The sequence below is a fragment of the Semicossyphus pulcher genome, unplaced genomic scaffold, assembly GCF_022749685.1.
Source record: "Semicossyphus pulcher isolate SPU_LCO1_2020_fin unplaced genomic scaffold, fSemPul1.0.p SCAF_15, whole genome shotgun sequence".
NCBI classification, from domain to species: Eukaryota; Metazoa; Chordata; class Actinopteri; order Labriformes; family Labridae; genus Semicossyphus; species Semicossyphus pulcher.
Window position 1 is genome coordinate 22,596,418 of NW_027211659.1, and position 15,995 is coordinate 22,612,412.

The 15,995-nt window shown below is 37.6% G+C and overlaps 2 protein-coding genes across 4 annotated transcripts; one reads left to right on the forward strand and one right to left on the reverse strand.

The window, feature by feature from the left end:
• The first annotated feature begins 840 nt into the window (after positions 1–840).
• faima (Fas apoptotic inhibitory molecule a) lies at positions 841–8,355 on the forward strand. Of its 3 annotated transcripts, none has more exons than XM_069663015.1 (5): positions 841–910; positions 2,253–2,383; positions 2,499–2,727; positions 4,878–4,927; positions 5,174–8,355. In XM_069663015.1, the coding sequence occupies exons 2-5, from the start codon at positions 2,270–2,272 to the stop codon at positions 5,321–5,323; spliced, it is 543 nt and encodes a 180-aa protein (XP_069519116.1). In that variant the 5' UTR covers positions 841–910; positions 2,253–2,269; the 3' UTR covers positions 5,324–8,355. The 3 variants fall into 3 exon arrangements, with proteins under 3 accessions (XP_069519116.1, XP_069519115.1, XP_069519113.1); XM_069663014.1 differs by having other exon boundaries at positions 871–910; positions 2,250–2,383; XM_069663012.1 differs by lacking the exon at positions 841–910 and having other exon boundaries at positions 2,206–2,383.
• A 23-nt stretch (positions 8,356–8,378) lies between these two features.
• Positions 8,379–15,992, reverse strand: parp9 (poly(ADP-ribose) polymerase family member 9). The gene is made up of 8 exons (XM_069663011.1): positions 15,785–15,992; positions 13,442–14,334; positions 12,570–12,800; positions 12,238–12,453; positions 10,872–10,932; positions 9,894–10,369; positions 9,474–9,633; positions 8,379–9,361 (listed from the first exon to the last, which is right to left on the reverse strand). Exons 2-8 carry the CDS (start codon positions 14,327–14,329, stop codon positions 9,087–9,089), a joined length of 2,307 nt encoding a protein of 768 aa, XP_069519112.1. The 5' UTR covers positions 14,330–14,334; positions 15,785–15,992; the 3' UTR covers positions 8,379–9,086.
• Positions 15,993–15,995: the final 3 nt, after the last annotated feature.

Below are 15,995 nucleotides of genomic sequence, written 5' to 3' on the forward strand. Positions count from 1 at the left end.
AAACAAAAAATAAATAAAGCACATAACACTCATTTCTGTTATGCCTGCCGGAAGCCTTTTATTGGAAGAAATGTAAACTGTTTTATGTGTCTAGCTGCTGTCAATAATCAATATCTTTGATACACTTTTCGGTAACGTTATTTGAAACCTGCCTTCAGTAAAAATATGACATTAATACAAATTAAAAAACACCACCTAACCATTAAAATAGAAAAAAAATTGAAAAATGCAATCAACCAACCTGCTTTCTTCTTGCTATATACCGCTTCGTCAAATGTACAAACATTTACATTTTTAATTAATCCCATGAAATAACCAAAACCAAAATTTCTTTTTTCATCCCGATACAGTATTGTATGTGTATTTCAGCTGATATAGTTGATAGAGCTTCTTTCTCTGTGCGTTAATTCTCCATTATTGTCAGGAAACCATTAAAAACTCATCAGTGACTGGAGTTTATTTTCAAGACACAAACACCATATTCGATCCATAAATACTCACTTAAGCACATAATATATGTTAATCTGTGATATAATAGTCCTGAAATTGTTTTAAACCATGGAGTGATGTGAAAAGATCTGAAGACGTGTGTGGGTATTATGATATGTTATATCATTATGTTCACAAAAAAGAAATTAATTTCTTTAACTCACAATAAAAAATACAAAATGTCCAGTTTATTTATTTCAAATCAGTTCCAATAATATTTTAGTCTGGGGGATTAAAAAGTGTTTTTCCCGAGTGGGAGTGGTCAAGCTTTTACGTAGGCGAATATCATGTTACCATAGTAACAGCATAGTCACAGCTCGTCTGTTGACTCTGCGGAAGCTAACTGTCTGAGATTAGAACTGCGCTTATTACCCTGCTGATCATTTGTTACCCCTGAAGCGCTTGCTTCACGACCATTAAGGTAATGCCGATGTATAATGAATGATGATATTCCTGAGCTAACCCTAAGGTTATCCTGTTATAGCAAAGAATGTAACGTTAGCGTTCAGAGCTACTGGTAAAATCCATTGTATTGCTTGTGTGGCGTCGCGATACTTCCGTTTCTTTCCAAAATAAAACTCCAGTAAATTAGAAAAATTGCTTTTGACAGGTTTACTGCTAGGTTATTTTAGCTAACAAAAACTAAGACTAAAACTAAAACTCGCAGTGATAAAATAATTTCGTTAACTGAAATAAAAATAAAAACTCCATTTAAAAAAAAACTAAACTAAAACTAAATAAAATAAGTGCTACTACAATGAACAATGCAACACAAACTAAAACTAAATAGAATTGCAGGCAAAATCAGCCTAGTTTTCGTTTCCCCCTCGATTCACACTGTGGTTGCGATACCACTTTTGTCCTGCTCTGTTTGACTTCTCAAGAGACACTGGCCTAATACAAAGGCCTAATGAAAATCATATTTGAGGTCATGCATTCTTGCATCCAACCCTTTTCAGCTTCTTTAAATCAAGGCTTTCCAATTAATACCTGAAAAACTAAAACTAACACGAAAACTAAATGAAAAGTAAAAACCTGAAAATGAAAATACTTATGAGCTACTGAAACTAAACTGAAATCAAAAACCAAAATGAAAGACAAAATAATATTAAAAACTAATGAAAATTTCAAAACTATAATAACTCTAGATTGCTGCAAACAACACCTACCTTGTGCCAAACTATTCATGATATTTTCATAATTGGTGTTTAAGTGCATTACAAAGCATTTAGATGGTCTAATTGTTTTAGTCACAAGATTCTTGAAGAGTAAAAACACCTAAAATACTTGTTAAACAGTTTTAAAAGAAAGTGGTTTGCACTTGTCCATTATATTTATGGAAGGAGAAAATAATGAAGTTCAATTTATATCATTTATGCGATTTCCACGCCAATATTCATACTCTGGTGGCTCTGTTCTAACCATATACAGTCTATGCTTCCAACACAAACTATTATGGCTTTTATTTTGAAAGGGACATCCTGACACCGGATGTTGTATTGCAACACACAGCTACAACTTCGCATGTTATCATTAGCAAGGTTTCGTTAACAAGTGATTTAACATTATGCAATCTAATAACTGTCCTTAAATTGTAGTGTCTGTAGGTAGAGATAGTCTTAAATATGCACAGAAAAGAATGAGATTTGGTTTAACTTATTTATTATCAGCTAACGAAAGCCAGCCCAGGTGGTTAGCTGGTAAGGTGATGCCATGTACGTATATGCCTCGATATTTAGTGGTGTAGTTTTATTGTTCAGCAGGGTCTAAAGAAGATAGGATGTCGAATGATCTTGCTGGTGTGTGGGAGGTTGCACTCAGTGATGGAGTCCACAGGATAGAGTTTGAACACGGCACGACCACCGGGAAGAGGGTCATCCTCGTGGATGGAAAGGTATGAATCATGATCTCAAGTAATTTAGCACGCGGAGAGAATAGACGTACTTGAGACGCCTGTTGATGAATCAGAGCTTTTCATTGATCATTTCTGATTTGACCTCGTACTGCAGGAGGTGCTGAGACGGGACTGGATGTTTAAACTTGTGGGGAAGGAGACTTTCACTGTGGGCAAATCAGACACCAAAGCGACCATCAACATTGATGCAGTCAGTGGTTTTGCCTATGAGTACACATTGGAGATCAACGGGAAGAGCTTGAAGAAGTACATGGAGAACAGGTCAAAGGTCACCAGCACTTGGGTTCTCAACCTGGATGGCATTGACTGCAGGGTGGTCCTGGGTGAGCCTCTCTCTGTTTGTTTATTATGTGTCCACTCTCTTGATTATTACATTATTTTTCTGCTATTATGAGTTGTTTTCCACATACAGCCTATACATAACAACATTTTCCAATATAAATACTGAGCAAAACAAAAAAAAGAGGGATACTGGGTGCTCGGTGCAAGGTGTTAAACTCCAGGTGAATGCCAGGTAACTGTTGAGGAAGGAAAGCCCCTGGGCTTCCTGCAGGCACACTCACACCGAGCCAAGGATTTAGTTAAAATGCCTTTAATAAATCAGGGCATCTCTCATAAAAATAGTGATCAATATCACAGAAATAAATTACTTGTGATAAATACTGAGCAGTTCTTAAAGTTGTTTTGGACCTAAGATACATTATACATACATTAGATACATGTAATAGGTTTTGGATTGATATATTGAATAGCTTTCTTTCCCCCTCTTCAGAACTACCCCCTAATATTATGTTAGAGCTGAGGCTAAGCTCTTTAGCAGCTTTAAGCAGCACGCCATTTTCAACCACCTCTATTATCTGGACAAGTTAATCCTTCTTTTAATTATACTGCTTACAGTTGATCAGGCGGCATACCACCCGAAGCCATGTGCAACACATAAGGACTACTGCACATTGGTGTGTAAAAGTTATCTAGGCAGTAATATATTCTATTTATTTAATTTAGCTTAAATATGTGGGTATGATCTACATAAGTAGTCTTAGGGGTGAATCATTGTGGCAAGTGATCCTCTGGTCAGCTGTAGTTGATTATACCATAACCATGACATAACTCCATGTGTTGTAATAACAATCAACAATCGAGATAAATGTTGCACTAGGGTGGAGGCCATTAATCTTTCTTGTCTCACAGAAAATGTAGATCAGACACATTATGTTGATAAAGCTTTTGATGCATTTTTTAACATTAATTATGGGCATCTCTTTGTAACTTTAAGAGGATTAATTATCCTTAAAAAGTAGTTTTATGGGGCACTGTTTAGCTCAGTCGGTAGAGCAGGCGCCCCATGTGCAGAGGCTACAGTCCTCGTCGCACTGATCGCAGGCTCGACTCCCGGTCTGCCGATCATTTGGTGCATGTCACCCCACGCTCTCTGCTCCCAGAATTTCCTGTCTGTCTTCAGCTGTCCAATAGATAAAGCCAAAGGCCAAAAAAATAATCTTAAAAAAAAAAAAGTAGTTTTATAAGTTATAATAAGACAGACATTCAAAAGAGCCTTCCAGCCATACGAAAGTCACTTTTGAACTTAATAAGACTAAAGTATATTTTAGAAATAGATTTTAAGCTCCCGAAAGCGATGCGTCTGACTGGTTTGAACTGCGAGTTATAAGAAATATATTTTAAATGTATAAAGTTTCCCCCCATAAAGGAAGTTTACAAACAGCTTCTCTTTTTAACAAAAAGAAAAAAAAAAGAAATATGAAACATTAATAATTCTGAGGGGTGTTGTCATTTCTAGTCTTCTGAGATGTGTTTTATTGCTGTGATTCAGATCAAATATATTGTAATGTTGTTCAGTTGGAGGTTTCCTAATCTAAATATGTTATGCTTTCAAAAAGTCTTTTGATAGTATCATTCATGATCTGAAATACAGCAAACCATGCTTTATTTACAGATTTATACCACAAGAATGTATGAACAATTTCATTGACTTTTACCATTGTTTCTCCACTATAGAGAATACGTTTTTTCTCATAATCTCTGGAGTGAAAAATCCCCCCAAAATTCCCTTAAAACAAAGACTTTTATGTCTTTTTGTGAGGACTTAAATAAATTATACTCATACTATTCTTATGTCATTTCTGTCCCAATACCTGCCAACTCAATTTGAATCTTGTTCTTTATCTTTTACCAATGGCATTTATATAATGGATTTCAAAAGAGAGTGAGCACTCTGGAAATATTTTCTATTCTAATGTCATGTAATTGTCGATGAAAGTCTTCAAGTGAATTAAAAGGTGACAACATACCAACCAGGACAGTGCTCTCATGCTTAGTGTTCTGGGAAAACACAAGACGAGCAGATTCATTCACACATTCTCACACGACAGCAAGCAACTGTTACATGGCAGTAACAGTTAGTACTTTTATTGCCTGACAGTTTCATTGATTCAGTCTGTTTACTTTCTTTCAGAGAAAGACACCATGGATGTTTGGTGTAATGGACAAAATATTGAGACTGCAGTAAGTATGAAAACAGACAGATTTTTAATTCAATAAAAGTTAGATTTATTTTAATGACATAGAAATTCTGGTGTCAAGTTAAATGTTTAATTTAGGTGTATCTCTTAAAATCAGAAACCAAAGCACAATGATTTTAAAGGCTCAAACCCCCTGTGGTTCTACAGTTGTCTGCATATACACCATCTCCAGAGCTGACAGTAAGGAACTGATTGATTCATTTCTTCGTCCATACTTTTGCACATGCAGGGGGAGTTTGTGGAAGACGGCACGGAAACACATTTCACACTCGGAGACCACAACTGCTGCGTGAAAGCTGTGAGCAGCGGGAAGAGACGAGACGGGATCATTCACACGCTGCTGGTGGACGGCACAGAGATCGCTGAATGCACAGAGTGACTGCGTGTGAGTGAGTGAGTATGCATTTGTATGAAAGTTGAGATCTGGTTTGTATGTGTGACTCTAAGTACCAGTGAAACAGAGGGAGTGTCATTTAAAGCTGTTAAGAGTCAGGGATAAAGTGACCAAAATTTCAGCGTCTGTGAATACGTCATTACCCATATATTTGTACTGTAAATGTTTTCCTATAATATAGTAAACTTGAACACATACCTGCAGTCGGGGCACTGAGGGTGAAGCTCTAAATTTCAGTTACTGAAAGGGATTCTCTCTGCGAAAGAATGTGTCACACTGAAAAAAAGTTGTGAACTGGTTCTTTTCATTAACAGAGGTTCTGATTTCAGTAATATTCTCAACATTGGAGGCCAGATGTGCCATATTTATCCAACTCAGCATTGATCTGTTTGCCCCCTGGTTATTTACATGAGCGGTGGTCGGAGATGTACTGCTCCAGGAGACCCCAGACTCAACCTGTTCTCCCTACATGGACCGCGGAACCTGTAGGGCCCATGCCTGACCCACATTTGAATATGAGACATTGCAGCTGACAGCTATGTCGCCCTGTTTAAAACTAAATAGCCCAACTGTGTAAATAACTGTTAATTAGGCCACTTTGTGCTTCTCTCTCACTACATGTGTCCGCTCTGTATACATTCATCATGAGCACGTTTTTACAAAGTTGCAAAAAAAACCGCAACTTGCGTTTTGAATTTTTCACCCACAATCTTGTTTTCACAGCCGCTGCATGTGAAGGACGCTCGTCGATAAAGACATTGCGTGTCGAAACAATCAAAAACGTCAGTGACAGCCAACATGTGGTTTTTATTTTGTTTATTTTATTTTGTATTAGATTATAATTTTGAAACCAATCACTGTGTGGAGCCTGTGTCCCAATAAAGGGGCTGCAGCCTTCGAAGGACTAAAACTTTTACATTTTAAAGTGCATTCCTTGGACTTTTAAAAGTCCGCCATTTCATTTGAATTGGCGCGCAATACATCTTGGGATACGGTGGGCTGCGAAGGATGTACCCAATGGATCCTTCGTGGACCACCGGGGAAACGGAGGACGCATTTGTCGGCCGCGTCTGAAGGAGCCTTCGAATTGGGACAGCCTTCGACGTGCTTCTGTGACGCATTCGGCCTTCAAATACGGCATAAGAAGGCTGCAGCCCCTCGATTGGGACACAGAATAAAGCCATGGCTTCAGGTAATTGCAGGCAGGTGTACGATTAGCAAACAATTTTTGACCGTGTGAGCGTGTCGAGGTGTTTAAGCGTTTGTGTTTAAATATTATGGATGGATTAATGGACATGTGATTTGTATATGACAAGACATGTTCAATAAATGAATACGGCCTCAGATATGGAAAGATGCATGTGGCCAGTGGATTTGTGACTTCAGCTAGAGCATGCATATGAAACTTATTCCACAATTCACGACTTAGCGTCTATTTAGTTTTGTTTAAATTAAGGCACTACATCGACAAATGAGACCGACACAGCTGCATCATGCATTTACAGGAGGGATGTGGACGTCTCCCTCTCTCTATGTGACTGTTTCTGTGACAAGCATGTGAGGAGATGTTGCTCCAGGTATGGGAGAGACAGAGAGCAGGGCAGAGTGTCCAGTAGGCTTAGTCAATGAATGGTGGATGACGATCTTTTTGACAAATAAAAAAAGAAACATGATAGAATTATTCGCCAAATATCCTCGAGGGTGTCGGAGTGGCCCCTACTAATTCTGAATGCGTTCTGCGGTCCATGTCTCCCAACACCCATTCTTATATCATTTTTAATACCTTGATGTAGGAGGATTTAATATCTGGAAAAAAGATGTTTCCCTGAATGTATCATCGTTCCAGTGTGCACTGCTAAGGAGGGATGGTTGTTTAGTCCTATGTTAAACTGTTAAATGTTCTTTGTATGTTTGTTCAACCTGTTGATATTACAATAACATGTTACTAGCTTTTAGCAGATTGCTGTAGATGTATTAAAACATCCTAGGGGGCATTGTCTACAATCTAAAAGCAGTAATAATTTAATAGACAATCATTCATATGTAACATTAATGACAGTAATAAATCATGTGGAAAGCTGAACTCATTCACCACCTGGCTGACAGCCTGACACACTTTGGAGGTGTGTGTGGAGTTTTGTTGTACTGTCAAGTTATAAGTGTCTCCTTTTTTTTTGTAAAGGCCAGATATTGTTGTTACACAGAACTTAAGCTTAACATTTTTATAAATTAACAGCTGCAAATTAAAGATTAAAATTCCTCCGATGGATCATAAATGCTTTTTACATTTTGCAAAGCGAGGTATAGCTACTTAATGGTCATTGGTAAAACACAGCAAAATCTTTCCATTGTGTTTTAACTAGGGATGCACGATATTAGATTTTTTGCAGATATCTGATATTTTCAAACCCTTTTTGCAGATACCGATATATTCGGCACGTTTTTTTCCACCTAATTGCAGAGAACATCAAGTCTCCCATGTGGAGTTGTGGCATTCATATCATTTGTTTGTAACCTTTTCTTTTCTTTTTTTAAGGACTCATCGAGCATTTAGGCTGTTTAAAACATTGTTTTATCGGCGGAAAATATCAGCAGAAAAATTAGATCTGTCGATGCCGATATGTCATTTTCAAGCCATAATCTGCTAATACCGATAACCTGCCGATAATATTGTGCATCCCTATTTTTGACTAAAAGAAAAACAACAAGGTCACAATGGCATCTTTATCTGTTCATGACTGAAATACAGCTGGACGCCCCAGTAAAGGTTTCCAAATTAGCCTTAAGATTTTATTTGGAACAATTTCAATGGTAAAGGATGAACTTTCATGCTAAATGCTGTGATTTCCAACATTCTTGTTTGTGTGTCATTAAGATTAGAGGCGTCTGTCAGTCTCATTTAATAAATTGTGTTTAAAGGAGTAATGTTAATATCTGTGTTTAATTTTGATTACTGTCAAGCTTAATTTTTGTAAAAATGTTATTTGTATTACATTTTATTAAATCCATGCAGCTGATCAGGTTGGTTTTGTGATTTACAACTAGGTGTCAAAAGAAATGTTAACTGATTTTTTTAAACAAACAAACAAAAAAAGAGTCTGACAAATCCAACTTTTTAATTTGTTTAATGTCAGCATCAGGCACAATTTGACAGTCATTGTTTTCTGAATATTTAAGGTATTTAGTGCTGCAATGCACTTCCCATACCTGTTAATGACCAAAGCCCATCACCATTATGTTTTTCCAATCCTAAATAAACTCCCCTTTTCTTTCCAATTAAATTTATCGGTAAAATAAGTTGGTGTTTGCATATATCATATGATTTGATGCCAACAAAAAAAATTACAAGCAGTTTGTTTAAAGTATGAAAAATGTTGCTATTACACACTGCATTTTTAAAGTTGAATTTTGATTGATATACAAATGATTGCGCTGCTATTTTAAAAACATGTAAATCAACCAAACAGAAACAAAGATATAATAAAAAATAAGAAACTATTCCATCTCTATTAAGCTTCAAGAGAAACAAACATGACATCTATAATCCCTCTGTACTATTGGTTCCAAGAACTAATGCTTATAGCTATAATTTCCTGAATAATAGTTGTTAAATACATAAAGAAAACAGTTCAAACACTTCACCTTGTTTAAGAAGAATCTCATTAATGTCTAAGTTTGTCTACCGCTGTAACATTCTTACATTTTTATGTGTACAAAAACACCACAATAAGGCCATAGAAATCACTCTTTAGAGGACCTTACAGGTGATGATGTACCTGGGCAAAGCTTGATATCCACTGAATATGACAGCGATATCATATCCTCCGGTCACACTGTTGTATCGCATTTGGGGATCTGGTCCCGGAGCAGGTGGCAGAATGAGACCTGGTTTCCCAGGAGAGGACACTCCCACCAGCACCTCAGCCTCCACAAAGTAGACAAACTCCTCGTTATGCCCCTTCCACACTTCCATGGCCTTTTTCACTGTCCTCGCGAAGTAGATGCCCTCTCCAAATGCTGGGTCTGTATACAGAGCAAGATATGCAAGTGAGTCAATCGTAGTGTTTATGTCTTTGTTATTAAGTCAAGAATCTGTTTGCGTTACCAAATGCTGTTTGCAGAAGCATTATAATACCTTCAGGTGGAGCGTACTCTGCATGGAAACCAATACAGCTGACCATCTCACAGAACTGTGCAGGTATGCATTGAAACATGGTTTTGAAAGTGGGGCAGTTTAGCTGTTGTTTCTTGAGTTCAAAGAGCATCTCCAGTGTGGGGTTCTCCACTTTTTCCACCTAAAAAAACACAAAAACATTTCACTTTTCAAGCATGGGGTCAGAAAAAGAATACTACAGTACACACAGCACTTGAAACAAATTGATACAAACACTCCCCTCTTTGAGGAAATGGAGTTGTCTATAAGTGTAACATCATTCATTTAAAGACATTCAACTAGTTGACCACGTATCAAAAAATCTTAGTGACATTAACCACATGACAAAGCTTTATAGTTTCCTACATCAACATCTATGTTGTATTTAAACACCTACTGTACCTTTGACATCCACAGCTTCAGATTTTTGCAGAGAGATAATCTTCCTCTGAACTCTGGGTTTGAGAGGTGCAGTGACTTTCTTTGAAAAGACACATTCTCTGTCAAAATGTGACTTATTTTATGCTCTTCATCTTTTACAAACTCCATCTGGGTTTTGCAGAGTAAGGCCTCCACCTGCAACCTAGCAACTGCGAGAGCTTCAGTTGAATCCCCTTTCATACTTATGCCCCCACGACCTTTCTCATAAAATTCCTCAATGGAAACGCCCATTTTGGTCAGATTGGAAAGCTGCCCAAGTTCTTTTTTGCCGAAGTGCAGGATGAAGTTGTTACAGATGACGACTGTGCCAGCAGATTCAAAGAGCAGGTTCTGGAGCCACCGTTCTGCCTCGCGTGTCGCTTCTTCAGAGGGGCCGCTCAGGCTGATCCGTGGAGATGGAGCCTTCATGCCATTGAAGGCATCTCTGCTCTCAAACGCTGGTGGGGGAGACATGATAACGTCCTCTGTCAGTGCTGCAATCTAGGATTGGTCAACGTTGGTTCCTACTATGCTGATTATTTAGATTAGCTGTCCTTTATTAGCTGAAGTTTCAGGGACTGCAGATGAAAATAAGTGTGTATGGCTGAATCTGGCACATTTACATGCTGTATGTACTGAAGTTTCCATGTTATTTAATGTGCATTGTCCCCTTCTAAGTAAAATAAAAAAAACCATGCTGGTGTCAATTATAAAATATAGCAATAATAATTTATTAACAGTCAAATCAGATGCAAATAATTTAAACTTCGTCGTTACTGGATTCAAAACTGATTCTTGCATCGTTTGTTCAGAATGATCTCTTCCTGTGTTAGCATTATTAAACAACGATGACCAAACTTTGACAAATATGTATAGTAATAAAACAACTACTGCAGTGAATTCACCAATACAGGCAAACTTAGAACAAAGAATGAAGTGATATCTGAAGTACTGTGTTACCAAATTCGAAGCTGGGATGAGATACTTTCTCCTGGAGATTTCTCATTTGTTCCTCAAAAGCCTGCAAAGAGAAGGTGATTATTATAAAAAATATTTATTTTTCTTTTGTATGAGACAATTCAGCATAAAAAGCATATGAACTGGTACGACCGGATGAACCAAGTAAACTTTGGAGGTATGGGGAGTGTCTCACACCACAGTAAACACATTCCATCTCACTGACGGGTTTTACACTCTGATTTAAGTGAAACATTACAGGTTTCATAACTGTAACTGGCATTTACCTGATTATGTTTATGGACAAAGAGTCGTCTTTACATTTACTCATTAAAAGTTTTGTATAAGCATTTCGCTCTCATCCAGGACTGTTAAAGTTTTCGTCCGGTTATAAATACAGTCACTGAACTTGAATTTTGGCTACAGAAATATTATTCTATCATGGTGCTCATTTTTACACGTTCTGATATTATTTTATCCCTCTCAAAATTGATTTTCATATTTAAACTTGTGCATTTGCAGATACTGAACGTCACCCTAACATATCAACACATCGATATTATTCAACAACTGCAGACCTATACTACGGACACTGAAAGGCAACATTAGTTTTATTATTTAAAACTAAAGCCTTGCATATTGTTATATTTCATTTTACTGGTGGGATTCTCCATTCTTAAATATTGCAGAATTCCTTATCTCTATTTACAGATTCTACATAGTAATGTAGAATTGTAATCAACGTTATGACATCCCGGTTCCCATCAGCGGTCATCAGACGATGATTTACCTTCTAATTCTTCTCTTTAAATGGACATCGGCATGTAAGTTCAGCTAACACTCCATTCTAGATCTAAAACTCTTCTTGAGATAATTCCCTTGACGATGTATCATTTCCCGACTTCCTCGAATGCATCAGAAACGAGCATGTTAAAAGTCACATGCCCCGTTGTCCCCAGAGGCTATATCATCGTCAGACTATAGACACGGGATCTGAGATTGCAGAATTCCCAACATGTTTGTAACTTTGGCTGACGTTACATTCTCTGGTATCCCCCCCTTATTGTTAGCCATAGACACACTATGAATTACTTGAATTTAGCTCTTCTTCGCTGCTCTAAAACAGTTGTAGCCGGTGGCATCCATAATAAATTCATGGTGGCATCACAGCGCTGCTTGCTGTATTGGTTGTGTTTTGTTTTTGAAAAAGAATACAATGCTTGTGAAGCAACTTCATTTTTTTTAGACTAATAAATTATAGTGGCCTATGAGTGCAAAGGCTGCCATATTAACTTTCAACTAATACCGCATTTGAGACATTGGTATCAAAATCACAACTCACGCACAACTTTAGTATTTTTTGCAATACCTGAAATGTGTTGTTGTCATGAGGATAAATGACAACATGAACTTCCATCACTCTTGGGAAGTTTTGGGCAAAGCCAGCCACTACCTCTAACATGATCTGTGCAACTTCTTTCGCCTGAAACCCGAGGGCCCCGGTGCCGATGGCAGGAAAGGCGATTGACTTGTGATTATCTGTGGCTGCCAACCATATGCATTCAGATACTGAATCAGAAAGAATCTGTAATGGATGAATAAGTGGACAGAAAAATAAAAGACAAGCTCTTTGTACAGTATTTCATTTTTGACAATACAAATTATCTGTTAATGCCACAAACATTTAAACTCATACTGTACCTTCTGCGCAGCTGCATGCTGCTCCGCATCTTTTCCCTTGTCAATGCAAAAAGTGTGATAAACATTTTTACATTGCAGCTTGTAGGCTTTTGTAATGATGACAGGTCCACTTGCAGAAGCTGTTTTTATTTCTTGTTGTATTCCATTACCAGCTTTTTGCAGTAAAGCGCTGGAGATTTTACCCATGCTCAAGTCTTTGTCTTTTGATGCAGTGTTTACAATGACATCTGTCTGAGAGAAAACATGGTTGTTACATGAAAAAGTTGGGACTAGTCTTGTGTACACACTACATTTCTTAAGTATTAGAGAAGCTTAAATCAATCCCTCTCAGGCACACATTCAGGTGTATTTCAACAGTTAAGTCAAGGCCAGGTGCAGATTTGTGAAGATGCTTTGAGATTCAGAAAGGAAACAAATGCACCATTCTGATGCCATAATTTATTATCTCTAAGAAAATGGACTTGTTTCTATTTCTCCAAAACAGCAGCCTACTCGGAAATAGTAAATATTATGGCTGCTAATGGCAACTAATGATTTAAAGCAGCAGAGAAGAACATTGCACTGCTAGCGGAGAGGGTAGCTTAAGTCAAAGCCATAAAAATGTCCACAGTTAGTGGTTTTGTATATTCAGCCTTTTTAAAGACTGATTTGTTTTTCAGCTCTTCTACAACACTTTTCTTCAGTGACCACCAGATGTCGGTAGACACTGCAAACTGAGCTGCAGCTAAAGTTACCTCAGCTTATTTCTGGTACTTGTGCAAATAGTCAAGTCTAGGTATCGTAATTACTATCACAGAAGAAAAAGTGGTACAGAAACTGTCCTTATAAATTGTATAAAATAAGTTAATAATAAATTCACTGCAGATTCTTACCCGCTGTTCCTCAATTTGACCCTTCTTCAGGATCAGACGGACATTTCCAATCTGGAGAGTTGGTGTTGAGGTTTTGGCAGTTTTTCTGTCGTTGCTTGCTGCTGCGTGACTGTTTGTCATAGTAAGGTGTGGGGCCAATATCCGATGGCAGGCCCTGTCCATTTCCACCACTGAAGGCTCATCATGGTTTACAAGGAAGATCTCTTGAGGAAGATGCCAGTGAAAGTAGTGTTCACAGTAGTCTTTTACAGCTGACACTATGGTGAGTGCACATTGCGGCAGGGGGTAGTTGAAGATTCCGGAGCTTATAGCAGGAATGGCAACAGACTGCAGGCGGTGGTCCCTTACTCTGTCAAGAATGCTCCAGATGGCCTTCTTCAACTGAGGTTCAGCCCGAGAAATATCAGACATAGGGAAAACTTGTGATAGTCGTGGGCCCACAGCATGAATAATATGGCTGCATGGTAGCGATCCAGCACCAGTGACGATTGCATCTCCAGGGCTCAGATGACCATGCTTATGGATGAAATCATCACTCTCTCTCTGGATTTGTGGACCACCAGCCCTGGACAGAGCTAATGCAAGACCGCCATAATGCTGAAGCTGTGTGTTAGCAGCATTCACAACAGCATCCGCCTTGAAACTGGTGAGATCAGCCTTCCACACAGACACCTTAACATTTGCACGCAACGTGACGGCAAACCTTGGCTTTTGTTCACCAGTAGACCTTTGCTGATGTGCAATGCTTGGATCGCTGTCAGAATCCACACCATCAATGACGGCCACACATCCAAATTTGCTCTGAAGCACATCACACAGATCGGATCTACATTGTTTCACAATGTTGACTGAAGGCCCATGAAGAGGGACGTCTAATTTACTGGTCATGGTTCCTAAACAGAGATATGAAACAAAATAATGTTATACTTAATTTTGATAGCTTATTTATGAGCCCTAAGCAACACACAACGTGATTCTGATTTGTAAAAAATATGTAAAAGACAAACACAGTTGACCTTTCCACTGTTTTCATGTTCATTTTAACTTTTTGAAATAGGTCAATCATCAAGTATGAGTTATTAAAACAATGTTTTTCAACTGACATTAGCAAAAGTGACCTAACACACAGTTTTCACAAGAGAAAAAATAAGTGTTTCCTTGTAACTGTGGTAAGTACTTACTTAATCAAAGTACTGAAAATTATGATATGTTAAACACTAACAATTACGACTGTAATGGAATTATATTCAAAATAAAAAATGTCACCATACACTAAGTCTGCTTGCCAGGAAGCACAACTTCACCCAAAGCTATTAATTCATGTAGCTGTAAAAACTGTTGCCCCAACACCAGGAACTTCATGACATATAATTATCCCCGGGGGGAATTCGGGCATTTTAGTTTCTCTTAAACAGACATGAAGCATGAAGAAATACAGGAAATATAAAGAGAGAAATACTTAAAATATGTGAATTATAGTATATACAATATAAGTGTAAAAAACAATAAGCAATAAGACAAAATGTGTATCAAGTATAAAAAAAATATATATATATTTACAAGTGTAATAAAATAGGAAATAAAGATAATTGATACAATGCTGAGAAATGGGGTCTATTAGTGATTTAAATCTAATGCCAGAATTGTATAAATAAGAGTTAAATGACAATATTGTTGAAGTGAACAGTAAAGTGAACAACAATTTTTACATGTAATACACGAATGAGTGTCATACTTTTGGCAGTGTTATTAGATATTAAATATCTTACAATGCAAAGTAAAGACCTTTACTTGACTACAGGGGGCTCTGCTTATAAAAGGCGTGTCCATCCATGGCAGAAAAAGTGCTGTTTTGCTGTCACTCCAGCAGAGGGAGACAGAGACAGTACAAGGCTGTCCCAGTATTAACTTATCATGCCTATCATAATTAATTTACCTTTTTCATAAAAACATGATTAACCTACCTGCATAAAGTGTAGCAAAGTCTCACTGTGTATAAAATGTAACATTTTAAAACTCTACTTTACTGTCCAAAACTGAATAGACCTGAATAGGCTTTTTTTTCTGTGATTTTCCTGCAGTTGTCTAACTTGTCCACGTCTTCCTGCTGTAAATTAGCTTTTCATGTTTTATTCATTGCGTACATATGAAACCGCCATTTTCCTCACTGTTTATTAAGTTACTTGGCCTTCCACAAGACACTTAACGCCCTGTTTTCACGCGACAACAAATTAGCTTTAAGTAACGAACAATACATACTTTTAATGTAGCGTTACGTTAATTTCGACCCTTAAATTTCAGCAATGCATTCTCAATTCAAAGCGGCTATATTAATGTACTTACCTGCTGCGACACTGGAAAGTCCCGAGGAGAAAAAGAAAGTTAACAGCGAGACCGACCCCCTCGTGGATGATAGCCAAGTTTTGCGCTGGTTTAATTGGACGTTACTGTTATATGACCATGAATATACTGTTGTCCTGCCTCTAACTTCAGTCCCTTCTGCGCAAAAATCTATTAATGGCTTCACTCTGCATCAACGCCGACAAGAAAACGT

Excerpts from the sequence above, each read along its gene's own strand:
- faima (XM_069663015.1), top strand. The coding sequence starts at position 2,270 with ATGTCGAATGATCTTGCTGGTGTGTGGGAGGTTGCACTCAGTGATGGA. Across the intron at positions 2,728-4,877 it reads TGACTGCAGGGTGGTCCTGG|AGAAAGACACCATGGATGTT; the intron begins GTGAGCCTCTCT and ends ACTTTCTTTCAG. Across the intron at positions 4,928-5,173 it reads GACAAAATATTGAGACTGCA|GGGGAGTTTGTGGAAGACGG; the intron begins GTAAGTATGAAA and ends TTGCACATGCAG.
- parp9 (XM_069663011.1), bottom strand. The coding sequence starts at position 14,329 with ATGACCAGTAAATTAGACGTCCCTCTTCATGGGCCTTCAGTCAACATT. Across the intron at positions 10,933-12,237 it reads ATGACAACAACACATTTCAG|GCTTTTGAGGAACAAATGAG; the intron begins GTATTGCAAAAA and ends TTCTCTTTGCAG. Across the intron at positions 9,634-9,893 it reads TGAAGCTGTGGATGTCAAAG|GTGGAAAAAGTGGAGAACCC; the intron begins GTACAGTAGGTG and ends GTGTTTTTTTAG.